Source organism: Oncorhynchus mykiss, chromosome 6, assembly GCF_013265735.2.
Source record: "Oncorhynchus mykiss isolate Arlee chromosome 6, USDA_OmykA_1.1, whole genome shotgun sequence".
Taxonomy (NCBI): domain Eukaryota; kingdom Metazoa; phylum Chordata; class Actinopteri; order Salmoniformes; family Salmonidae; genus Oncorhynchus; species Oncorhynchus mykiss.
Genome location: NC_048570.1, coordinates 22,262,452 through 22,289,888, shown reverse-complemented (window position 1 = coordinate 22,289,888; position 27,437 = coordinate 22,262,452). Strand labels below are relative to the sequence as shown.

At 42.5% G+C, this 27,437-nt stretch overlaps 1 protein-coding gene across 1 annotated transcript in view; it reads left to right on the top strand.

The window, feature by feature from the left end:
• The window catches only part of nr6a1a (nuclear receptor subfamily 6, group A, member 1a), a 114,377-nt gene extending 89,111 nt beyond the window's left edge, over positions 1–25,266 (top strand). Inside the window, exons 4-11 of the mRNA XM_021605625.2 lie at positions 16,588–16,818; positions 17,245–17,300; positions 19,431–19,600; positions 20,061–20,294; positions 20,552–20,806; positions 22,144–22,265; positions 22,425–22,577; positions 22,712–25,266. Of these exons, the coding sequence (XP_021461300.2) occupies positions 16,588–16,818; positions 17,245–17,300; positions 19,431–19,600; positions 20,061–20,294; positions 20,552–20,806; positions 22,144–22,265; positions 22,425–22,577; positions 22,712–22,851 (1,361 nt within the window). The 3' untranslated portion in view covers positions 22,852–25,266. The remainder of the gene's footprint in view (positions 1–16,587; positions 16,819–17,244; positions 17,301–19,430; positions 19,601–20,060; positions 20,295–20,551; positions 20,807–22,143; positions 22,266–22,424; positions 22,578–22,711) is intronic.
• Positions 25,267–27,437: the final 2,171 nt, after the last annotated feature.

Below are 27,437 nucleotides of genomic sequence, written 5' to 3'. Positions count from 1 at the left end.
GGGCACGTGCCCGGTCGGTATTCGGCCATGATTACTACAATTTTAGATAACTGGCTAGACTAACTTACCAATCTAAAAATTGTTAGCTGACATGGCTAATTGAGTGACTGTCATTGACTGACAGAACAAGAGAAAAACTGCTAATGCACAACCAAATTTCGAACTTGCACCTTGTGTAAGTGACTGTTTATGTCGCTTATGCCTGGAGCCGGCCCTGCTATTCTAGAGACAACCAGATCAAGAGCTCTTTGCTGGGCCCTTTGTGTTTGATAATGGTTATCTTGGCATGTGATAGTCATTGTGATCGATTGTCTAGTGGTTTAACAATAATATAACATAGCCATAACAATAATATAACATAGCCATAAGCTGAGTTGTTCCGTTTACGAATTCTCTGGGAACATTTCTCTCATGTTTCCTATTGTCTCTTATGTGTTGTCTTTTCAGGGAAGGGAGGGGCTACTGTATCTGCTCCCTTTCCGCATGTTAGTCCTATCCTGTCAGCTCTGGAAGTTATGTTTCTTCTCCAGCTGAAGGAGGGTTAAATCCACTCAGTCTTTCATCATGTAAAGGAGCCCGCTGATGCCTCTCTCTGTCTCTCAACACACCAATTCACTCCTGCCATGGCTCATCCAAGCAGGAAGTCCCCTTTCTTACAGATTCTGGGTGGGGGGAGTCTGCGTGTGCTTATGTGTGTGTCTGTGGATGCGGGGGTAGTGGGATAGAGGCTGTGTGTGTGAAGATCAATAACAGTGGGGGAGGTCAGGAACTGTGGCATCTGTACAGGCTAAATATAGCCAATGCCAACGCCTGCTTATTATGGCATTCTAGGGTCTTTCCCCTCATTTCATTTGAACCTTTATGTGAGTTCTGATCCAGCCAAACCAAATCAAGTCCTGCCAGTACCCACCCCCGATGCATACACACTTTAAATCTAACACACACAAAACACCATCTGATACTCCCTATGAAAAAAAGCCATACCTTGACCTGATCACTTTATTGATTGTTCTTAATCCCTTTCTGATGAATCATTTGTTCCTATGCATAGTATGGATATTATTCTAGGTGCTGTTTTTAGTTAGATCAAGTCTATTTAGATAGTCAAGCCCCCCCCCCCCCCCCCCCCCCCACTCTAGACACAGGCACACACACACACACACGGAAATAATAGCAAGTGCTTGCTTGCATTATAGTTTGTATTTCCCGAGACAGGAAGGGTCTGGTAATCGAAAAGATAGGTGGGAGTTAGCCCGTTAGCCTGCTGAACCTGTTAGCCTGTTAGACTGCTGAGGCTGTTAGCCTGCTGAGCCTGTTAGCCTCCTGAGTCTGTTAGCCTACTGAGTCTGTTAGCCTTTTAGCCTGCCTAGCCTGTTAGCCTGCCTAGCCTGTTAGCCTGCTGAGTCCGTTAGTCTGCTGAGCCCGTTAGTCTGCTGAGCCCGTTAGTCAGCTGAGTCTGATAGCCTGCTGAGCCTGTTAGCCTGCTGAGGCTGTTAGCCTGCTGAGCCTATTAGCCTCTGTGAAGCCCCCAGTAATACTGAGGAGTGCTGGGGGAAACAGACTTTTATTAAAGGGGGGGTTTAAATGGCCCAATGTTATAAGCGCCTGTGTTGTTAAATACCACCATTTGGTTCATATTAGGTTGTGCTGACTGTTAAGGCTCCACATTAACAAGCACAATATCAAACTGCTGAGTCCGTTAGCCTGCTGAGTCCGTTAGTCTGCTGAGTCCGTTAGTCTGCTGAGCTTGTTATAAGCGCCTGTGTTGTTAAATACCACCATTTGGTTCATATTGGGTTGTGCTGACTGAAAAAAATCTTACAAACTAGTGACTAATATAGTATTAAATAGCATAGAATTAACATGGTATCTGGCTAGAATGTACAGTGCCTTGCGAAAGTATTCGGCCCCCTTGAACTTTGCGACCTTTTGCCACATTTCAGGCTTCAAACATAAAGATATAAAACTGTATTTTTTTGTGTAGAATCAACAACAAGTGGGACACAATCATGAAGTGGAACGACATTTATTGGATATTTCAAACTTTTTTAACAAATCAAAAACATCAAAATCAAAATTATTCAGCCCCTTTACTTTCAGTGCAGCAAACTCTCTCCAGAAGTTCAGTGAGGATCTCTGAATGATCCAATGTTGACCTAAATGACTAATGATGATAAATACAATCCACCTGTGTGTAATCAAGTCTCCGTATAAATGCACCTGCACTGTGATAGTCTCAGAGGTCCGTTAAAAGCGCAGAGAGCATCATGAAGAACAAGGAACACACCAGGCAGGTCCGAGATACTGTTGTGAAGAAGTTTAAAGCCGGATTTGGATACAAAAAGATTTCCCAAGCTTTAAACATCCCAAGGAGCACTGTGCAAGCGATAATATTGAAATGGAAGGAGTATCAGACCACTGCAAATCTACCAAGACCTGGCCGTCCCTCTAAACTTTCAGCTCATACAAGGAGAAGACTGATCAGAGATGCAGCCAAGAGGCCCATGATCACTCTGGATGAACTGCAGAGATGGGAGACTCTGTCCATAGGACAACAATCAGTCGTATATTGCACAAATCTGGCCTTTATGGAAGAGTGGCAAGAAGAAAGCCATTTCTTAAAGATATCCATAAAAAGTGTTGTTTAAAGTTTGCCACAAGCCACCTGGGAGACACACCAAACATGTGGAAGAATGTGCTCTGGTCAGATGAAACCAAAATTGAACTTTTTGGCAACAATGCAAAACGTTATGTTTGGCGTAAAAGCAACACAGCTCATCACCCTGAACACACCAGCCCCACTGTCAAACATGGTGGTGGCAGCATCATGGTTTGGGCCTGCTTTTCTTCAGCAGGAACAGGGAAGATGGTTAAAATTGATGGGAAGATGGATGGAGCCAAATACAGGACCATTCTGGAAGAAAACCTGATGGAGTCTGCAAAAGACCTGAGACTGGGACAGAGATTTGTCTTCCAACAAGACAATGATCCAAAACATAAAGCAAAATCTACAATGGAATGGTTCAAAAATAAACATATCCAGGTGTTAGAATGGCCAAGTCAAAGTCCAGACCTGAATCCAATCGAGAATCTGTGGAAAGAACTGAAAACTGCTGTTCACAAATGCTCTCCATCCAACCTCACTGAGCTCGAGCTGTTTTGCAAGGAGGAATGGGAAAAAACGTCAGTCTCTCGATGTGCAATACTGATAGAGACATACCCCAAGCGACTTACAGCTGTAATCGCAGCAAAAGGTGGCGCTACAAAGTATTAACTTGAGGGGGCTGAATAATTTTGCACACCCAATTTTTCAGTTTTTGATTTGTTAAAAAACGTTTGAAATATCCAATAAATGTCGTTCCACTTCATGATTGTGTCCCACTTGTTGTTGATTCTTCACAAAAAAATACAGTTTTATATCTTTATGTTTATGTTTGAAGCCTGAAATGTGGCAAAAGGTCGCAAAGTTCAAGGGGGCCAAATACTTTCGCAAGGCACTGTAATTACCCAATGCTAATGACCCAGGCTGTAATCCCTGGTAAGATCTCAGCCTGCTTCCCAGAGACAGTACTGTGTGAGGGGGGGTTAAATGTTATCCAGTATAGTATGCGATGTCAACATGCCACCATTGTCATGACTATGAGCCAAATCTGCAACTGCATAAATTAACATAACACTATGGAGACAGGAGAGACCAAACAGCATGGTGGCTGACTGTTGGAAAGGTGCAAATTGGTTATATCTTCTTACTGTCTCATAGAGATAGAGAGATAAGAGTGGGAGAGAGAATGAGTCGGCATGTACTGTACTTAGTTAGGAGAAAGTATGCACCCTTTCCTCTATACTAGGCAGAGGAAGGCCCTAAAAATGGTCAAACCACCCTAGTCAGACTGTTCTCTCTGCTACTGCACGGCAAGCGGTACCCGGAGCGCCAAGTCTTGGTACAAGAGGCTTCTAAATAGCTTCTACCCCCAAGCCATAAGACTCCTCCTGAACCTCTAGTCAAATTGCTACCTTGACTATTTGCATTGCACCCCCCCCCCCTTGTCATCTATGCATAGTCACTTTAATAACTCTACCTACATGTACATACTACCTCAACTAACTGGTGCCCCCGCACATTGACTCTGTACTGGCACCCCCTGTATATATTGTTATTTTTTACTGCTGCTCTTTAATTACTTGTTACTTTTATCTCTTATTCTTATCCATATTTGTTTTGAAACTGGACTGTTGGTTAGTAAGTAAGCATTTCACTGTAAGGTCCATACACCTGTTGTATTCGGCACGTGTCAAATAGAATTTGATTTAAAGGAGTGAGTATTGTAGAGAGAGATGTAAAGAGGGAGGGAGGGAACAGTGGAAAAGTACAGGAGCTCCATTCAACCCCTGCTCCCTTTCAGCTGGACATGATTGTAATGGAAACACAAGACCAAACTGCTGAGTGTAATACCCTTCAGCAGGCCTTGTCCCAGTGTCACCCATTCAAAGGCTCCTCCATTGACCTTTGTCTGACTGGGAATCTGACAAAGGGAAGATGTTGCCACTATATGTCTCTTTTCTCAGCATGGCACAGGTAATATGGGGAGAGAAACCATGGAGCAAAATCAAATCATTAACAAATTTACCAATAGGGGGTGGTTCCATTTTTTGAATTTCAATTTCATTCCCCCAGTATAAACAAACCTGTTGATAAGGAGTATTGTTTTAATTGCTGAAATAAGATTACTGAAAGGGTCAACTCCAAACGTTACCTTGTGCATCTAGTTCACTAATGTAGTTGTAAGTAGGCCAATATCATTATTGGATCAGTGTGAAACAGGAGTGGTGTTTGGGAATGTCTCTTGTCCATTGACTCTGGTTTAAAATGCTTGCGTTGCATTTCCTGGTTTGCGTTAAGGTTTGAAATGAAACCCAGCCTGACCCCTGGGAAACAATGCAGGCTTTAATGGCCCAGTGGGAGGGCTGGGTGAGGGAGGGGTGAGGTGGGGGTCCCAGGAACCAGGCTGCAGAGAGAGGGTGGAGTTCAAGATGAAGCAAAGGCCTGACTTTACAACTCTTCTACTGTGGATTTATCACCCTGGTCACATGATCCAGGAGGAGCCGGGGGAAGGGAGGGTGACCAGAACCAGGATGGAACCAATTTGACAGGCTGGACCACTCGCTGCCATACAGGTGAGGCGGAGCCAGAGTTTGACGTGACACATTGAGATCAAGTGTGTGAAGGTGTGAAGCAGGTTGTTTATATGGTGGCCATGCACTTGAAAGAGAGGGTGACATATTTGGCAAATAAGACTCTGCTGGCGTGAATTAAGGAAACTAACGGTCATTGTGTTTTTTTCATTGAAGGATGTCAGGCATTTCACATGGGATGCTCAATGAAATATATGGTTTTGATGCATTCATGTGCTAAAGTAAGAGACAAATGGCTTATTGAGGAGGAGAGGATCCATAGTGTAAAACTTGCTTTAAGGCAATGAAATATTTTATGTGCTCTCACAGCTTAGGTTGAAGTAAAATAGCTGAACAGAACATGGTGTTGGTGATCTATAACTTATAAGCAAGACAATGCAGAGGAAGATCCGTATACAGTATGCCCCAAAAAATAGCACCTTTTGGTGGCAGCCAATTTGAGAAACAGAATATAGCTCTCAGTTGAAACAAAGGGCGTATGTGGGTCCTGTATTCTTTTCTGGCAGGCTTAGTGGAGGTGTTGTTCTATTTAGCACACAGCACAGGGGCTTAACGACTGAAGGGCTCTTGATTTAGACCTCAAGCTGAACATTCTCTGGTACCTCCACCCTTCCTTGGGCCACAGGCTTCTGTCCTCATTGTGCTCCAAGAGCCCATTTTAACCAGGCTAAAGTCACTTCACATGGAATCATTATATAGGACATCAATATTTTCTGGATATAAAGTGCTTACATGCTGCAATATGTAGTAGTGTGTGAAAGTGATTAAGAGCGTTGGGCCAGTAACCGAATGGTCACAGTCACCTTGTTTTTTAATTCAACGGAGTCTCTCTGTACTACATTGTTATCTGTATGGCAGTGTGATAGACAGTCATTACATGAGTGTTCCATATAGAAGACCAAAAATTGGAGTCGTGTCACTGAAAAATCTATTGCACACTTCAACAACGCTTGTGTTGAGTCAAAGCTCCTCACTGTTTTCAGGGTGGCGGTGTGTTCACGTTATTAACTAATGATTAAATTATAATCTACTGGCGGGAACCGAGTGACCCTATTGTGTGTGTGTGTGTGTACAGTATGACAACCTCTGAGGAGCTTCCTAAGGAGACAGAATTTAAACAATTTAAATGTTAATCCCACTGGGATTTAGAGGTCTTCAATTCACCATTCAGTAGATCTGGGAGAGGCTTTATCCTCCTATACATTCCTCCTGCTCTGGCTAATTAGCTCTAATACATGAACCTTACTCTGGACTCTGAAAGCCCACTCTACTTCTTATAGTAGGCTTAGAGCAATACTGGACAGATAGCACCTCTTACAAATGTAGGATCTTAATTTGATGCAATGCAGGACATTTAAAATGTGTAGTTTATTTGAAGTTTAAAAGGCATCTGAATTTTGTAATTTAAAAAAACATATATATTTTTATTTCACCTTTATTTAACCAGGTAGGCCAGTTGAGAACAAGTTCTCATATACAACTGCGACCTGGCCAAGATAGAGCAAAGCAGTGCGATAAAAACAACAACACAGAGTTACACATGAGATAAGCAAACGTACAGTCAATAACACAATAGAAAAGTCTATATACAGTGTGTGCAAATGTAGTAAGATTAGGGATGTAAGGCCATAGTGGCGAAATAATTACAATTTAGCAATTGAACACTGGAGTGATAGATGTGCAGAAGATGAATGTGCAAGTAGAGATACTGAGGTGCAAAGGAGCAAAAAAACAAAAATCAATCTGGGAATGAGGTAGTTGGGTGGGCTATTTACTGATGGGCTATGTACAGGTGCAATGATCGGCAAGCTGCTCTGACAGCTGATGCTTAAATGAATTACAAAGTATTTACCACTTTGACATTTTAGACTTGATTTACCCTTACAGAAAATGTATCAAACCGCTACAAAATACTTAATTTAATACTTAATTTGTCACGTCCTGACCATAGAGAGCCCTTATTTTCTATGGTAGAGTAGGTCAGGGTGTGAGTGGGGTTTTTTATAGTTATTATTTTCTATGTGGGGTTCTAGTTTAGTTTTTCCATGTTGGTGTTTGGTATGATTCCCAATTAGAGGCAGCTGGCTATCATTGCCTCTAATTGGGGATCATATTTAAGTAGCATTTTTTCCACCTGTGTTTTATGGGATATTGTTTTGAGTTAGTGTATGTTACACCGCTTAGTTACAGTTCGTTGTTTGTTTCGTTCTTGCTTTATTGTTTTGTGCGTTTCACTAAATAAAGATGTGGAACCCAGATCACGCTGCACGTTGGTACGAGTATGCTTCAAACGAACGTGACATAATTATTAGAATAATAAACATTTCCTGTTGGCTCTGACAGCTGATGCTTAAATGAATTACAAGGTATTTACCACTTTGACATTTTAGACTTGATTTACCTTTACGGAAAATGTATCAATCCCCTACAAAATACCAGTTAATTATTATAATAATAAACATTTCCTGTTGGTGTAGGATTATTTTCTTGCTGTAGCAAACTGGCTCAAATTAAGTTCCTACATCTGTATAGCAGGATTCTGATTACGTTGCAGTCAGTGTTGTAGTACTCGAGACCTGTCACGGTCTCCGACAACATATTGAGTGTCTCGGTCTTGTCTCTGTGTCAGATACATTTGCACTCGGTCTTGACTCGGTCTCAGAAGGTGAGGACTTGTAATTTCTTCCCGAGACCAGTGGAGTTAAAAACAAATAATTAGCAGCTTCCATTCAGTCAGGAAGTATTCAGACCCCTTCCCTTTTTTGTTACGTAACATCCTTATTCTAAAATAGATTTTAATCAATCTACACACAATACCCCATAATGACATAGGGAAAACAGTTTTTTTGCCATTTTTGCAATACCTTATTAGATAGGTATTCAGACCCTTTGCTATGAGACTCGAAATTGAGCTCAGGTGCATCCTGTATCCATTGACCGTCCTTGAGATGTTTCTACAACTTGATTGGAGTCCACCTGTGGTATAATCAATTGATTGGACATGATTTGGAAAGGCACACACCTGTGTATATAAGGTCTCACAGTTGTCAGTGCATGTCAGAAATTAAATTGTAGACCAGTCAGCCAAAAAAGCTTTGAAACAAGAGAGAATTGATATTAGTGTTCCACTGGTTAGAGGTGAGGCCAAATGTAAGATGAGAGCCATTTTGATAGATGTGTGGCAGAAGAGATGGGACGCTAAGCCTAAGGGCCAGCGTTTATATGCCCTCCAAAGAAAGGTCGGTGGACCAAGATTCAAAGGTCAGATTAGGAAGAAATAGGTGGTGCTTGCTTGATTGCACTTAGGACATTATACATTGAACTTGTTACTACATCTGGTTGGCAAGCAAGGGAATGGTTTGTGTCTGGAGTGTATGGTCGATGAAACGGTGGAGCATGTGTTGTTGTGTTGTTATATTGTTGTAAGTATGTTGAAGAGAGGGAAAGATTGAAGTGTAGGGTCATTGAGGTTGGACAGGGTTGGGGGAGTTTGGAAGCGATTTTGGGAGTGGAGGAGGGTCTATTAGAAGTTTTTTTCAGAATAACTAATTTAGGTAGGAGGATATAGAAATGTTTTAAACGTGATTGACCACACACTCCAGCACCGTAGATGGCGGCATGCACCTTTAATGTTGGTTTGTGGACCGCCATATCATAGAAGAGGAAGAAGTGCATGTCAGAGCAAAAACAAAGCCATGAGATCGAAGGAATTGTCCGTAGAGCTCCGAGACAGGATTGTGTTGCGGCACAGATCTAGGGAAGGGTGGCAAAACAATTCTGCAGCATTGAAGGTCCCCAAGAACACAGTGGGCACCATCTTTCTTAAATGGAAGAAGTTTGGAACCACCAATACTTTTCCTAGAGCTAGCCGCCAAACTGAGCAATCGGGGCAGAAGGGCCTTAGTCAGGGAGGTGACCAAGAACTCGCTGTGGAAATGGGAGAACCTTCCAGAGGGACAACCATCTCTGCAGCACTCCACCAATCAGGCCTTTATGGTAGAGTGGCCAGACGGAAGCCACTCTTCAGTAAAAGACACATGACAGCCCGCTTGGAGTTTACCAAAAGGCACCTAAGGGACTGTTAGACCATGATAAACAAGATTCTCTGGTCTAATGAAACCAAGATTGAACTCTTTGGCCTGAAAGCCAAGCATCATGTCTGGAGGAAACCAGGCACCATCCTTACGTTGAAGGATGGTGGTGGCAGCATCATGCTGTGGGGATGTTTTTCAGCATCAGGGACTGGGAGACTAGTCAGGATTGAGGTAGAGATGAACGGAGCAAGGTCCAGAGAGATGCAAGATGAAAACCTACTCCAGAGTGCTCAGGACCTCAGACTGTGGCAAAGGTTCACCTTCCAACAGGACAACAACCCTAAGCACACAGCCAAGACAATTCAGGAGTGGCTTCGGGACAAGTCTCTGAATGTCCATGGGTGGCCCAGGCAGAGCCCGGACTTGAACCCTATAGAACATCTCTGGAGAGACCTGAAAATAGTTGTGCAGCAATGCTCCCATCCAACCTGACAGAGTTTGAGAGGATCTGCAGAGAAGAATGGGAGAAACTCCTCAAAAACAGGTTTGCCAAGCTTGTAGGGTCATACCCAAAAAGACTCAAGGCTTTAATCACTGCCAAAGGTGCTTCAACAAAGTACTGAGTAAAGGGTCTGAATACTAATGTAAACGTGATATCTCAGTTTGTTTTTTTATCAATTATGTAATATAATAGAGAAATCATGCAGAAAGTAGCCTACACAATCGCAAAGCAAGTGAATATATTCACATCCGTGCCTCACACATGGCCTAATTTCAGCAGAATATCATAGGAAAACATGATTTTTTTGCACTGTTGCCATTTGGGAACTTTTTGGCAAAATTAGAGTATACACACTTCTCCAGGCACCACTACACCAGTGTATAGGGCCAATGGAAGACAGCAGTCACACACAGCATGATGTTAAAGCATTAACAGTCCATAAACTCTGACATAATAAGCCAGTAGGTCCCAATCATAAGAATACAAAACTCAACCATTAAGCATTTCCCAATCGAAATGTACAACTATTACTTCCCATTGCAAAAAGCATTTCACGTTTAGCACACAAAATTTGACCTAAAGTTTAAAGTGGAACTAGCATTTGAAGTACTTTGCAGGTATGAAACAAACAGACAACCATAATATCAGTAAAAAAATGTAAATTTCCGAGTGTATGCTACAAAACCAACTTAATAAGACGTTTTAAAAATAGGTTCTATTTGACTCAGCGTTCCATAACTTACACTAAGGCATTGTAGGCAGAATAGATGGATCCAGTTCAATGCATGATTAATATAATTCACCAATACATTTCTTGGTAATCCAAAAAATATTGCTATCAGGTTGCAAATCACAGCTGGCTTGGTACATTGTTTGCTGCCTCCATTCGGGATGCACTGTTTCAGTTTTAATGACTCAATATTATGGACAACAACGGATGAATGTGACTAGCACTGGGAATGTCAATACAATCAAACTAGCAAGGGAAAGGATCACAAGTCAGTCATAATGTGGCTAATAGGCTAGCAAATCTATTTATGGAGCAAGCTAAAAACACAGAGCCTAACATTAGCTTGATAGCTAGCTAGCTGCTAGGAGGATGTCATGTCATGCCATTGGAGGAGTGGGGGAGTGACTGACTTTTTCTCCTCATATCGTTTTTCAGTGGCTAGAGATGCAGGTGTCATTTGGTTAGCTAGCAAGAACTTCAACGACTGTTATCCAGTTAGCATATCATGCGTTCGCAAATTCACTACTCTACTCCGATTTCTGAGCACTCTCGTCTGAGTGTACCAGAGTGCAGAACCAGTGCTGAATTTCTGAACGCGCAACACCCGCTGAATATGGCCAGTGTCAGTAAACGTAGGGGAAAATAAGTTATAGTTAGTCAAGAACGCTCTAGAAAATATGCTACGGCGAGGAAAATGGTCAGAGTGAGGTGTTCTCTCATTTATGTGTGGAAGTAGCTAGCTAGCAAACTAGCCAACTTTAGCCAGTTAGCTTTGGTGCTTGGTTGGGGCAAGCATGCATTGGCAGGCAAGCTGCAGAAGGACGAGGAGACTACAGTTCGCCATCGTTTATCAGTGCAATTTTGACGTCCAACTAACTGAAAAACTTTGAGAGGGTTTATTTAATGTTCCTTCGTTAGATTTTAGCTCATCTTGCTCTGGCTAGCATTAGTTGTCCCACCCATTAAGTCAAAATATGACTGGTTGATTCCACTGTCACTCCAAAATGTTACCCTAATACAGTTGAATGGCAGATCCCTTCTCTAGCTTCTGATGTCTGACCATCAAAATATTTAATATTTGAGATTCTTCAAAGTAGCCACCCTTTGCCTTGATGACAGCATTGCACACTCTTGGCATTCTCTCAACCAGATTATTGAGGTAGTCACACTGTCAGTAATTTATTTGGAATTCAAGGCACACTTAACCAGCATGGCTACCACAGCATTCTGCAGTGATACGCCATCCCATCTGGTTTGACCTTAGTGGGACTATCATTTGTTTTTCAACAGGACAATGACCCAACACACCTCCAGGCTGTGTAAGGGCTATTTGACCAAGAAGGAGAGTGATGGAGTGCTGCATCAGATGACCTGGCCTCCACAATCACCCGACCTCAACCCAATTGAGATGGTTTGGGATGAGTTGGACCGCAGAGTGAAGGAAAAGTACTCAGCATAAGTGGGAACTCCTTCTGTTGGAAAAGCATTGAGAGAATGCTAAGAGTGTGCAGAGTTATCATCAAGGCTACTTTGTTAAACACTTTTTTGGTTACTACATGACTCCATATGTGTTATTTCATAGTGTTGATGCCTTCACTATTATTGTACAATGTAGAAAATAGTAAAAAATAAAATAAAATAAAAAAACATGAATGAGTAGGTGTGTCCAAACTTTTGACTGGTACTGTATATGATGAGTTAGTCCAGGGACAGAGTCTTGACCACCTTTCACAAAGGCTTCCCATAACTGGACGAGCCTGTCTGAGGGGAAAGTTCACGGCTATCTGATGTGCAGGTTGACCAAAGGCCGTCAGTGAAAGACTTAGCTCAGAGCAGCTAGGGTTAATCTATGGGTTCAGGAGGAGGTAGCATTAATCAGGCCCACTATAGCTGAGGTCTCACCAGGCTCCTTCAGGACTGGGTTATGGGACCAACAACCAACCACCCAGCACTCATTACAGTGTGCTAGTCATGCTAGTCATAGTGTAATAGCTGAGAATGGCATTAAAGACCAGAGTTGTGGTTGTTTCTCTCTGTATCTTTATGAAACGTCATAATGCAGTCTCCCATGTTGATCTCTAAACTTTCACATTTATAGGTTAACTGTTAAAATTTGTCCAGTAGTGGTCATCTGTTTTTCAGGAAGGAACCAGTTCATGTTCCTTTATTTGGGGAATTCTGTTTGAAGCACACTCCCTATTTAGTAATGGATGATGAGAAAGGGGATAACAAACTTTTATTTATATTTATTTATTTCACTATTATTTAACCAGGTAGGACAGTTGAGAACAAGTTCTCATTTATAACTGCGACCTGGCCAAGATAAAGCAAAGCAGTGCGACAAAAACAACAACACAGAGTTACACATGGGATAAACAACCGTACAGTCAATAACAAAATAGAAGGAAAAAAAAGTATACAGTGTGTGCAAGTGTAGTAAGATTAGGGAGGTAAGGCAATAAATAGGCTATAGTGGCAAAATAATTCCAATTTAGCATTAACACTGTAGTGATAGATGTGCAGATGATGATGTGCAAGTAGAATTCCTTGGGTGCAAAGGAGCGAAAATAAATAACAATATGGGGATGAGGTAGTTGGGTGGGCTCTTTACAGAAGGGTGCAGTGCAGGTGCAGTGATCGGTAAGCTGCTCTGACAGCTGATGCTTAAAGTTAGTGAGGGAGATATAAGTCTCCAGCTTCAGTGATTTTTGCAATTTTTTTCAGTTATTGGCAGCAGAGAACTGGAAGGAAAGGCGGCCAAAGAGGAGTTAGCTTTGGGGATGACCAGTGAAATATACCTGTTGGAGCGTGTGCTACGGGTGGGTGTTGCTATGGTGACCAGTGAGCTGAGATAAGGTGGGGCTTTACCTAGCATAGACATATAGATGACCTTGAGCCAGTGGGTTTGGCGACGACTATGAAGCGAGGGCCAGCCAACGAGAGCATGCAGGTCGCAGTGCTGGGTAGTATATGGGGCTTTGGTGACAAAATGGATGGCACTGTGATAGACTACATCTAATTTGCTGAGTAGAGTGTTGGAGGCTATTTTGTAAATGACATCGCCGAAGTCAAGGATCGGCAGGATAGTCAGTTTTACGAGGGTATGTTTAGCAGCATGAGTGAATGAGGCTTTGTTGCGAAATAGGAAGCCGATTCTAGATGTAATTTTGGATTGGAGATGCTTAATGTGAGTCTGGAAGGAGAGTTTACAGTCTAACCAGACACCTAGGTATTTGTAGTTGTCCACATATTCTAGGTCAGAACCGTCCAGAGTAGTGATGCTAGTCGGGCGGGCGGGTGTGGACAGCGCTCGGTTGAAAAGCATGCATTTAGTTTTACTAGCATCACTAGTCTGTACGGTTCTGACCAAGAATATGTGGACAACTACAAATTCCTAGGGGCTGGGTTACTGGCTCTGGCAGCCAAAACAACCAAATACTCCATCTAAACTTGAATCGATTCTCAGTTGCGGTAGGGTTCTAGAAAAATAAAATCTCTTAACTTTCATATTACATCAAAATAATTTCACAAATGCAAACTATACACTTACTGTACACTGTTTTAACAGTATTTTTCAGTGACAACACATTTGTGGTGTCAGTCTTCCGTTTACACAGGTAGTTAACTCTGTTTCCCGTAAACAAGCACTGAAACATGGAAATGTGGCCGTGTGGGAACTCTAACCATATAAAGATGTGTAGTAATTTAACATTTTGTTTTTAGAAAATTATTTCTCACTGATTTGAAAGATATGGTCCTTTTGTTTCCAAAACCGTATCACAAGCGATGTGTGCTAACGTTTAGAGCAAGCATTGGGGCTCTTCACAAATCTCCCCCGGCCAGAAGATACTATCGTCTATAGTGCTGAAGGTAGTTAGCGGCTATGAATGGGCTAGTGCTACCCTATCCACTATCCACCAACACCCATCCACCAACACACAACACACCCCTCAACCCCCGCACCATCCCCCCTCATAAAAGCTCTGAACAGATGGGTTGATACCATGGTTACAGTGAATAGCCCAGCGGAGCAAAGGCTGCTTCCAGTTGGAATGTGTCCATGTGCTGATCTGTAGCATGGCTGGCTGAGCTCACAAGATAACACACAACTCCACCCTCACTGGCTTAGCTTCCTAACTATGATATCAGTTACCAAGACAGCCCATCCCAAGTTCTGTTGGTCAATTATCTATTACATGGGGGTTTATCGGCAGACTCAACAGCCTTGGTTTGTCAAATGACTGCCTCACCTGGTTCACCAACTACTTCTCAGACAGAGTTAAGTGTGTCAAACCTGGCAGTCTCTATGGGGCAGCCACAGGGCCCTTCTTTGGACACTGTGTTCACAAACCTCCAGACAAGCTTCAATGCCATACAACACTCCTTGCGTAGTCCGTGTAAGGTCCTTGGACTATACGGAGTAACATTAGGCTCCTTTAGTCCATTATTGGGCTAGGGTAGCACTAACACTGTGGACAGCAGAGAGTGGGGAATTTAGGTTAATTTATTCTTTGCCAGCATGGTGAGTTTTATCATCTAGCCTAGAGGTACATGGGGATTTTTCCAGTTAAGATTTTAAACTGCGTTTTTGGTGTCCTCAAAGTGTGCTGGTCTGGAGATTGTGCAGTTTCTATGGTGATTAGCAAAGTAACTAAGAATGTCAGGAGTTCCCAGAGGATTGGCGAAGGCCCTTTCTTGTTTCAGCATAACAACGCCTCCATGCACAAAGCGAGGTCCATACAGAAATGGTTTGTCGAGATTGGTGCGGAAGAACTTGGTTGGCCAGCACAGAGCCCTGACTTCATCCCCATTGAACACCTTTGGGATGAATTGGAACGCCGACTGAGAGCCAGGCCTAATCGCCCAACATCAGTGCCTGACCTCACTAATGCTCACGTGGCTGAATGGAAGCAAGTCCCTGCAGCAATGTTCCAACATCTAGTGGAAAGCCTTCCCAGAAGAGTGGAGACTGTTATATCAGCAAAGGGGGGACCAACTCCATATTAGTGCCCATGGTTTTGGAATGAGATGTTTGACGAGCAGGTGTCCACATACATTTGGTCATGTAGTGTAGGTATATTGTCTTTATTCTGTTTTCACATCTGGGTCTCTCATGGCCACCACATGTTGTTAAGTTGCTAACACTGTGTAATTGAACCTATTATTTTTGAATGTGCTTCATTTGGGACATCCTGTTCCACTACTTCCTCGAAGGCAGCCCCTCCTTCTAGCCTCTACCCAAGCCCCCAACATGTGTTCCAAATTACTGCCCTCACTTGGCCCAGTCTTTACAACATTTCCCATTTTGAAACGCTCAGCAAAAAAAGCTGCTCCATGTATCCTTTGAGGAAACAAGTTGAAGGCTGAAATATGAATTCTCTGTTAATGGTATGCACTGTGTTTGTCTTCTAAGACAGCTCTGATATGAAACTACCAGTTGGAGAATCAATAAACAGTTTGTCTGATATATTTAATAAACTCAAATGAATTCCATTCTCACAATTTCCAGCATGTTCACTGATATGTAGACCTTATGTGGGCTTGCGTTTCAATGTAATCTATATTTATTGAAATTGGAATGAATCTAGTCACGTTTCACTGAGTGGCGTTAGACTATAGACACTCTGAAGAGTTTACGTGATGCTGTCACTGTGTCCATCTCAGAGAAAGGAGAGCCTGTAAACTAATCACCAGACAGGCCAGCATGTGTCACTTTAGCCTGGTCCTTTCTCTTCTCAGACATACTAAATAAAACATTCAAGATGTCTGCACTCTCTGTGCTCATTCTTCCTCACATTCAACTGGTTACACACTGGTTGGCAACCCTAAATTACAGTATGATGGTTAGAGCTGTATTACACATCTCACATTTACATTTGAGTCATTTAGCAGACGCCCGACCTCACTAATGCTCACGTGGCTGAATGGAAGCAAGTCCCTGCAGCAATGTTCCAACATCAAGTGGAAAGCCTTCCCAGAAGAGTGGAGGCTGTTATAGCAGCAAAGGGGGGACCAACTCGATGTTAATGCCCATGATTTTGGAATGAGATGTTCGACGGTCATGTAGTGAATGTGTCAGATATCTGTCTGTCTTCTGCTCTAATCAGTCATTCTGTCTCTTCTGTCAGATGATGCAGCTGACCCACGTGTTTGCCTCATCTGTGGAGACCGCGCCACAGGCCTGCACTATGGCATCATCTCCTGCGAGGGCTGCAAGGGCTTCTTCAAGCGTAGCATCTGCAACAAGCGCGTGTACCGATGCAGCCGAGACAAAAACTGCGAAATGTCGCGCAAGCAACGCAACCGCTGCCAATACTGCCGTCTGCTCAAGTGTCTACAGATGGGAATGAACCGCAAAGGTAAGAGGAGACCAAAGAGGCAGATTGCCAAGCGGATGAGAGCCACACATGAGAATTTACTGTACTAGAACCATAGATTGTTCTAGAACCATAGATTAAATTAGAAGAGCTCCAAGAACTTTCAGCTCTCAATCAGACCCCCAGCTCTGTAGTTATGTAGCTAGTGCCCTCTGCTGGATTGACTGGGTAAGTGAATGTTCTCGTTTCACTGTACAATTTATTGATTTTCTCCTGTGGCACAATCATAGCAGCCACCACCAGGTAGAGCCATAGTACAAACGTTGCCATCACAACCCCCTAGGAATTGGACTTTGTGTTATGAAACCCAAACATACTATTTTAATTGTACTTTGTGTTGTTTATGCCCTGCACCTCTTCCCCATATATCTTGTTAGGGTGCTTATGGCTGTTCTTTGTGTTTTCCAGCAATCAGGGAAGATGGGATGCCAGGAGGGAGAAACAAAAGTATCGGGCCTGTCCAGGTAAATATTCACTGTGCACTCTACTACAGCTAACTATTAGATTCCAACAGTGCCTTTGATATTTCAGAATTTTTCAGAATTTGAATCCTTTCCATTTCAGTTGAATTATCTTAGAACCCATTGTTGACAGTGATTATTTTAATGTTCATATTCACTTATAATTTAATTAGCTGGCTTTGAACAAGGTAATTGGGCAAATCACCATCCCTTATTGCTTGCAGCACCAGTCATTATTTACAATGTTCCATCTATGCCATTAATATTAGATGGAGAATTAGCCATGCTTTTCAATAGTCATTTAGGCATAGCCAAGGTAGATAGAGTAATTGCCTTTAAGACTAAATTATTTTGCTTTGAAATGCATGCATGTAAAGTAGTGAGTATGTGAAAGAATGCGTATTGGTGTGGATTGATCGTCAAATCTCATATCAGGGAAAATGCTTTGAAGGAGATTTGAAGGAAAGTCTGAGGAGCGGGGTTTTAAAAGAAAATACTACTTTTCAATTCACATTTCATCCTTACAGTTCGTTACATTTTTGCTAACCCGACATTCTTGTTCCGCAGCTCAAATTCACCGTAAATGTCACAGTAGCCACTATCCAGTAAGCACAGACTATTCAACAGTGACATATACTTTTCTTCTTAAACATGTTACACTATTGAATAATGCAACCAAACCATATTACAGTCTTGAATAAGGCAACAATGTGCAGACATTTAAAGGGTTTATTTTCTCGTTAGTAGGCAACACTCAATACATTTTAGCTTCAAGACATAAGCACAGAGTTGCTATAACAGCATGTCTTCATCAAGTCATGTTAGCCTATCAGAAATGAACAATTAACCCTCTCATACGAATATAAAAGTATAATAGGCCTACCTTATAACATTACATCAAACCAGGTTAAATTTGTATCCTGTTTTTATAGCTTATTAAGCTATGTATTTATAGCCTAAAATAAGACCATTTATTTGTGTTCTGAGAAAATGTGAATGTGATCAAATTTGTTTATTTTCAGACTTTGGGTGGCTAGGCTACTTAGAACTTTTTAATTCAAAATTATTGACTGGAATTAATCAATCCACACAATAGTGATGACATACATTTTTAATACTCTACACCTAGGGTCCAGAGTTGGTTAGGTTAGCCTACTACCAGATCAGGAAAAACTCTGGGCCCCGGGAAAACATGTTCTCCCTACTACTCTGGCACCTGTGGTTCCACCTCTGAAATCACCACACAATGTTACAAATGAAAAAGACAAAAACAGATCCTATTTGCATGATCTACATTTGACATGTTTTTGGTGGTGGGGATGGGCTTCCATAGTTTTATGTGGCTCAGTGCAGACAGAAGCTACTGCGACAATTTCAGTATGTAGCAGGCTGTTACTGCAATTTCAGGTAAAAACTCAAAGAAACAAGTCTGAAACATTAGGAAAATGTCTATACATTTCAGCTGTTTCAAAAACATTGCTCTGCTATTACCATTTATGCTGTAGGAGTGTTGGCTCAATGAGACAATTCTGTTTACACTGCCCTGCTCTAAGGAGGGCAACTGTTGGGCGAGTGTTGTGAGCTACCTCAGAGGTAGAGGTTTAGACGTTGCAAGTACACAAGTTTACATTTGAGTAATAGGAGCCGATGGTATTTTTAAAGAATGTGTAGTAAGTGTGAAGAGGCTCTTAGTCTTGATATGCTAATGCTCTGCAAATGGCTTTGTAGATTATGTTCTCTGTATAGTGTTTATGAAGTGGTAAGGACAGCCATGGACAGCCATATTATTGGTACTTTATCCTTGTGTGTGTGTGTGTGTGTGTGTGTGTGTGTGTGTGTGTGTGTGTGTGTGTGTGTGTGTGTGTGTGTGTGTGTGTGTGTGTGTGTGTGTGTGTGTGTGTGTGTGTGTGTGTGTGTGTGTGTGTATGTTTCCTTGTGCCTCTGTGGAAAAAGTTTTCCTTAGGATAATTATACCCTGGATAACAGTGTTATGTTAATCAATTCAGATGTCTCTTACTCTCACCCTCAATCTACCCCTCTCTGCTCTTTCTCTCTCCTTCTCTCTCTCTCTGTTCTCCCTCTCTCTGTTCTCCCTCTCTCTCTGCTCTCTCTCACTCTCATTCTCTCTCTCAGATCACAGATGAAGAGATTGAGCGGATCATGTCGGGACAGGAGTTCAAGGAGGAAGCCAGTCTGCCGGAGCACACCTGGAGCAACAACGGTGACAGTAGTGACCACAGTTCTCCTAGCAACGGCGCCTCCGAGGGCAACCAGCCATCACCTGCTTCCACTCTATCATCCAAGTGAGTTAGCAACTCGTCTACATGAGGGAGCATCGTAAACATTGTCAGCAGTTAGTCCATGTATGAGATAATTAACTGCCCCTGACATTGTACCACCTCATTACCTAGTTTTTGACAAGTTTGCTACCGAAAGAATGCCTGAATGCAATCTATTGAGATTTAGCAGCGATATCTGTAGATTGAATTCAGCCCATTATCTGCTGTTTTTGGAGACATGCATAGTGTCTATCTGCAAGCAGCAAGGCCAAACATAGTGGTATTTACATCTCTCTGTGTAACCATCAATTTATCTAAATCAACCATGTACTCTGATTATGTTAGATGTGCATAGAAACAGTTATTCATAAAATCTCAGCAACAGAGGCACACTTATGAGATACCAAAACATAATTGATGGCATTTAGTGTAAGTACAGTATTTATTTGAATGAATATCTGACCATTGTGTTTTCTCTGTACAGTCGTTCTTTAGAGATGGGTGGTGGCTACACGGGTGCTGTCAGGGACCAGTACATCAACGCCCCCATGAACACCCCCTACCAGCTGCTACCTCACCTCTTTAGCTACGCTGCCCAGTCAGGCCTGTTGGCCCCCCAGCCCCGCAGCCTCTACCCCCAGTCACACCCCCTGGTGATGCAGCTTGTGGCTGCAGAGGACCTAACTCCACTGGCCACCCCCATGCTGATAGAGGACGGGTGAGTAGGCCTGCTTAACCTGACATTTCTGCTGAGCAATGGAAGTGTGGCATGTATTTCACATAACAATTTCAGCAGACATCTATTCGGAAATGTGTTTTAGAAATGTGTGTTCCATTTTACAATATTAATTTTCTGACCATGTGACCAGGTCAGCCAAAGCTCCTGGCCCAATACAATAATATGAACAGCATGCTGTTATGAATCCTGTTGATATTCACATCCGCGTCTCTCTGTCTCCCTGTTATGTGTGTCAGGTATAAGGTGACTCAGGTGGAGTTGTTTGCGCTGCTGTGTCGCCTGGCCGACGAGCTGCTGTTTCGTCAGATCTCGTGGATCAAGAAGCTGCCGTTCTTCTGTGAGCTGTCTATTGAGGACTACACCTGTTTACTCAGCTCCACCTGGCAGGAGCTGATCCTGCTGTCCTGCCTCACCATCTACAGTGCACAGATCTTTGGAGACCTGGCCGACGTCACCGCCAAGTACACTCCCTCTGATGAGGAGCTGCAGGGGCAAGTACTGCCAGGCAGTAGGATCACTGTCAGTGTTAAACAATGATACTGGGGTTGACCATACCCGCCGGCCATGCGTTCATAGGTTTATTTTGTTATCAATATATGGAAAGAGACCATTTATCTGAGAGCCCCTACTCTTATTTGGTGTTGGTGTTCATGCATCAGAGGTTACAATGCAATATTGTTCGCTCACCTAGGCTTATGTTATTGTAGTATTTTTGGAGGTGTGGTGGTTGAACAGGGCTCTAAAGATAGGGGATCATGTCAAAAGTTGAGTTGTGTTTCCTTCTGCAACAACAACCTCCTATAGTGACCATCATTCCACACTGTCAGTTCACTATCTTTAAAGGCTATGATGTCTCTACCATTACACATATTGGCATTGGACGTGTGCCAAATGAACTGGCCCGTGAAGCAGACAACTCCTCAGGACTGTGGCTAGCACAGTCTGGGCCATTATGAAATACAGGTCCGTCCTAGATTGGCCATAATACTGTGGGGGCTTAGTCGTCTGTAAATCAGACCAGAGTTATCTGACCTTATGGCACACTTGCTCCTAATTTTCTATTGAATTTATGGCTGGGTTGTGTTGCAATAGCCCATTTTTCTGCAGTTTTCCCATTCAAGGAGAAGGTGTCTGACTAACTATGGAAGTGCTAAACGCTGTGTAGGCATATGTACTAAAGATATTAGTTAAAGAGACCTGGATCTAAGGGGAGCTGTAGTGTAGAGACAGGCATGGAGATTGATGAGATCAGTTATTCAGTTTGACATGTTTTAGTATCTGCTCCTTAAAGCCATGGCCACAATTTTCACTGGGGATGGGGGGGACATGCCCCCCTGAAATTGCATTTTTGTCCCCCTCTGTTTTATCATTGGAATGTGATACAAAACGAGGCAACAGTTGGCTTTAGGACCATGCGGATGTCTCTGAGCGGTCAGGTAGGCTGTTTGGAGTGTTTATCTGACTGAAGAAAAAGAACAAAACATTATGTCCCCCCGCATCTAAAACCAAAGTTGCGCCCCTGCTTGAAGCTAAAGGAAATGTTTAGTTAGTGAGATGAATGTCCTTAATCACTTGTTGGGGATCAGACATAATCCACTTCTCCCCATTTCATTTCCCCTCATCTTCTTATTATGAATCAACTTTCACATTATCATGATTCTACTCTCTTTAAACTTTTTCTTCCTTGAAGTCTTGCACTTCTGTAGCGTGTGCGAGTGTGTATGAGATCTGGAAGTCTTGTTGATTTTGTGTTCTTTGTGTACGTTTTGTTTTTGTGTGTGTCACATTTCACAATCTCACCATGTTTTTGTATGCGTCCCCCCCCAAGGTTCAGTGAGGATAGCATGGAGTTGATGGAGAGGCTGATCTATCTGTTCCGCAAGTTCCACCAGTTGAAGGTCAGCAACGAGGAGTACGCCTGCATGAAAGCCATCAACTTCTTGAACCAAGGTAACACACACACATGCCCAGCCAGCCAGACACAGCACTGTTCCAACAGGACTTCAACAACTGCTCTGCCGCTCAGACGCTTTATTAAGTAAAAAGAATGAAAACGTCACACACACTATACATATAGCTAAGGTCCTCAGTGTGTTCCTGTCTGTGCAGATATCCGCGGTCTGACTAACGTCTCCCAGTTGGAGCAACTGAACAAGCGCTACTGGTACGTGTGTCAGGACTACACCGAGTACAAGTACCCTCACCAGCCCAAACGCTTCCCTGAGATCATGATGTGTCTGCCAGAGATCCGTTTCATGGCAGGTAAGTTGGTGCATGGGGATTGGCATGGAGGGCGTTGTATTTTATGACATGCTAATATAAAGATCCATAGAAAAGTAGGCGATAGGATAATTGTTCTGTACTCACACACTGTAAAAAAACATGTTTCTTTCCAGGGAAGCTGGTGAACGTTCCTCTGGAACAGCTCCCCCTCTTGTTTAAAGCAGTTTTGCACTCCTGCAAATCCAGCTTCATCAGCAACAGGACAGGAAATTCTCCCTGTATGACTACTACTGGTACCTCCCCCGGGAACTGAGCCCCGCACCCTGGCCCCAGGACCGCCCTTTGACAAGAATCTTGCCTGGGGTGGGGCCAGGGACTGGTCCCCCTTCCTGTGAATGTGACAAGCAATTTTTGTTCTCTATATATTTATTACACGACAGAGCTGAATGTATGCTGATTTACGCTGTGCACATGCTTCTGTACAAACTAAATGCACATAGATGCATTGGTCTTTGGAGTTTACAAATATGTATCCGATTGCTCAACGTGTCAGTGTTGCCATTGTTAGAACTAGATTTTTAAGATTTATTTGATTCGGAATGGGGACGGGTATAAATGAGTTGACAAGTGTTTTGAGACTACCTCAGGAAGATGATGTTGCTATTTTCAGGTACCTTTTTCTCGCTGTTTTGAAATGAAGAGGTTGCCCGGTCTAAATCAAATCCCTGTAAATGCTGTAAACTCCTGAATCATAGATGATAAGTCGGCCTTTACAATGACATTGACCAAAGGCATTGCTGCATATTCATTTGAACCAAAGATAGAAAAGCATTCAACCCTGCAATCAACAAATGAATGTCCTGAATTTCCCACTAGTTCTGGTGTATTTTCTCACTTCTTGTAGTATTTTTGTACACTATTTCATACAATCCACAAACAGACATCCTGTAGGGATGGCCTGGTCAATGTAACATTCCTTGTCTTTCAGTGAGGTGAAATTTTGTTGGATTGTGGGATCTTCATAGAAAACAAGCATACGGGTATTTTCTACAATCATAGACTGCAGAGCAAATTTAGTTGCATAGTTGCAGGGGTAGGGGAAATTTGTTATTAGCTTGAATGAGAATTGTTTTTGACCAAAGTGATATGCAAAGTTTTTTAAGCAGCACCCATAGATTAGTGATTAGTCGATAGCTCAGTGTAATGATTTCTTATCAATGAAGGACCAGGATAAGAAATGAATCAATCTGTTTAAGAGCCAGAGGGGAGACCCTCAGACAGACAGTGTAGCTCGTTCTTATCCTAACCCCTAGGCTGAGACACCACAAACAAGGGCTCCACTCTCTTCTCTCCTAGTCCCTGCTCCTCCAGACATACAACCCATCTTGGCTTTCCACTGGTACTTCCTTGCCCAAACCTGAGCCTCTGCACATGCTCACTGGGTTGGTGGTCCGATCTGCACAGTTAGGCTACAAGGAAATGCTGGCTTGTTCATTTGTACTACTACATTTGTAGACAGTGTTGGGTTTAGAATGCTCAGGTGACTATATTTTGACTGCAACAGAGGAGAGATGGAGGAGACATTAGAGGCATGTCTATTAATCTGGTCTGTGTTGACAGACTAGAGGTTACTTCTGGCTTGCACACATTGTTTAAAAAAGCTATATAAAGAAATAGGTTCTTTATTTATGAAGTATGAGATGATCATTTCAACCAGCCGTTAGCCGTTTCATAACAACCATTGTTTAAAATGTGGAGCAATGCAGTCCTTGCAACGACTCTTTTCTGCATGCCGTGGTGAGGCAGGAGACATTCTTTGACCATTACCGTGGCAAAGTGCCCACCCCGCATTCTCCTCTCTCTCAGGTCCTTGTGGACCGGAATTGAAACAGGGTAAAGTGAGTGTTATGTATTGCATTCATGAGTTACTCAGTGATCACTATGCTGATGTACTTGTAGGATTTTTAATTGTAGAATTCTGGACATTGTAGGTCCTTTTAGAAAGTGTTTCATATTTCATTTTTTTCTGTTCTGTGAAAGTGGCTGTTGTTTACGGGCATGTTTTAGCTTATTTGTCTGAAGATGGTCGGAGACAGGACTTAACATCAGTAAGGTCAGAGAGGTCCCTTTTCCACTCTGAGCCTAACCAAGCTAACCTCAAATCAACAGGTGGGCTTACGATTGCTGCCTCCATCACTGGGTCTAGACTAGCCTGTCTATATCTTCTTAGCCTTAACACGGTACTACACTGTACCGTCTAATGTCCTGAACCACGCTTTGAATACTTTCACCAATACAGTGTTCTTTGTTTCAGTAGTTTCAATTAGCCACCTTTCCATGTTTTGTTGTCATACATTTCATGTATTTTGTTTTTTTGGAGTGAAAAAGACCCCTATCATTTGTTTTATTTTTAATGATTTCGGATGGATGTTGGATGTGATTCTATCAACGTGATGCCACAGTTCCAAAGGAAATAATGTTTATGGTATTGATGTTACAATTCTAAAGTGTTTACAAACTATTACCAAAAACACTGATTTGATGAATAGAATGATATATGCAGAGAGTGAATTAACCAATGGCAGGCCCCTGTGAAACCGGTAAATATACAGTGCATTCGGAAAGTATTCAGACATCTTGACTTTTTCAAAATGTTGTTACTTTACAGCCTTATTCTAAAATGGATTCAATTGTTTTTTTACTCATCAAACTACACACAATACCCCATAATGACAAAGCAAATGTATTAAAAATAAAAAAAACAGATATCACATTTAAGTAATTATTCAGACCCTTTACTCAGTCCTTTACTCAGTACTTTGTTGAAGCACCTTCGGCAGTGATTACAGCCTCGAGTCTGTATTTGAGATGTCAGATCGGGTTCAAGTCCGGACATTCAGAGACTTGTCCTGAAACCACTCCTGTGTTGTCTTGGCTGTGTCCTTAGGTTTGTTGTCCTGTTGGAAGGTGAACCTTCGCCCCAGTCTGAGGTCCAGACCGCTCTTTAGCAGGTTTTCATCAAGGATCTCTCTTTACTTTGATCCGTTCATCTTTCCCTCGATCCCGACTAATCTCCCAGTCTCTGCCGCTGAAAAACATCCCCACAGCATGATGCTGCCACTACCATGCTTCACCGTAGGGATGATGCCCGGTTTTCTTCAGACGTGAGGCTTGGCATTCAGGCCAAAGTGTTCAATCTTGGTTTCATCAGACCAGAGAATCTTGTTTCTAATGGTCTTAGAGTCCTTTAGGTGCCTTTTGGCAAACTCCAAGTGGGCTGTCATGTGCCTTTTACTGAGGAGTTACTTCCGTCTGGCTACTCTACCATAAAGGCCTGATTGGTGGAGTGCTGCAGAGATGTATGTACTTCTGGAAGTTTCTCCCATTTCCATAGAGGAACTACGGAGCTCTGTCAGAGTGACCATCGGGTTCTTGGGCACCTCCATGACCAAGACCTTTCTCCCCCGATTGCTCAGTTTGTGGACAGCTCTAAGAAGAGTCTTGGTGGTTCCAAACTTGTTCCATTTAATAATGATGGAGGCCACTGTTTTCTTGAGGACCTTCAATGCTGCAGAAATGTTTTGGTACCCTTCCCCAGATCTGTGCCTCAACACAATCCTGTCTTGGAGCTCTACGGACAATTCCTTCGACCTCATTACTTGGTTTTTGCTCTGACATGCACTGTCAACAGTGGGACCTTATATAGACAGGTGTTTACCTTTCCAAATCAATTGAATTTACCACAAGTGGACACCAATCAAGTTGTAGAAACATCTCAAGGATGATCAATGGAAACAGGATGCATCTGAGCTCAATTTCAGGTCTCATAGCAAAGGGTCTGAATTCTTATGTAATTTGTTTTTGCTTTGTTATTATGGGGTATTGTGTGTAGAATGATGAGCATATATTTAAAAAAATCCTATTTAGAATAAGACCGTAATATAACAAAATGTGAAAATAGTCAAGGTGTCTGAATACTTTTTGAATGCACTGTATATGCATATTTATGCATGATTTCTTTGAGTTTACCATCAGTAAACAAAGCCCGGGAACATTGAAGTGTTCCAGTCATGGTGGGGAGCAGCCAGCCACTGGTCTGGGGGGCTTAGTACACATGGCATGCCTAAACTCAGGGATCAGAACTTCTTAGGGGACACGTGTGTGAGACCCTAGCCCAGTGCTGCTGTCCCCATACAGTTTCACTATGGCCAACATACGTAAATATAGAGACTCTTAGTGGCAGATCATTCCTAGTAGTCGTTTTTTAAATCTAACGTCACATTGCTACCTACCTTACAGCCACCTCCACGACTGTTTGCCACTTTCATGTTTTGAAATACATGTATTACATTCTCATTTGTATTCTAATATTTTCTAGAATGTGTTTTCACCGATAATGGATATGTCATTTGCAATTTCTATACTGAAACTACCTCTTTTTTTGTGTCATCACGTATTTTACTTTCACACAGGTAATGCTTTAAAAAAATCATATTCATTGGTTTCAATAGCTGGTTCCCATCCAATTGGTACAGATTTTCTTGCAAATATTCTAAAATCCGCATAAAGAACATATGCGCATTTCCCACCAGTGGTGTTTCCACCAAACATTTCCCACCAGTGGTGTTTCCACCAAACATTTCCCACCAGTGGTGTTTCCACCAAACATTTCCCACCAGTGGTGTTTCCACCAAACATTTCCCACCAGTGGTGTTTCCACCAAACATTTCCCACCAGTGGTGTTTCCACCAAACATTTCCCACCAGTGGTGTTTCCACTAAACATTTCCCACCAGTGGTGTTTCCACCAAACATTTCCCACCAGTGGTGTTTCCACCAAACATTTCCCACCAGTGGTGTTTCCACCAAACATTTCCCACCAGTGGTGTTTCCACCAAAC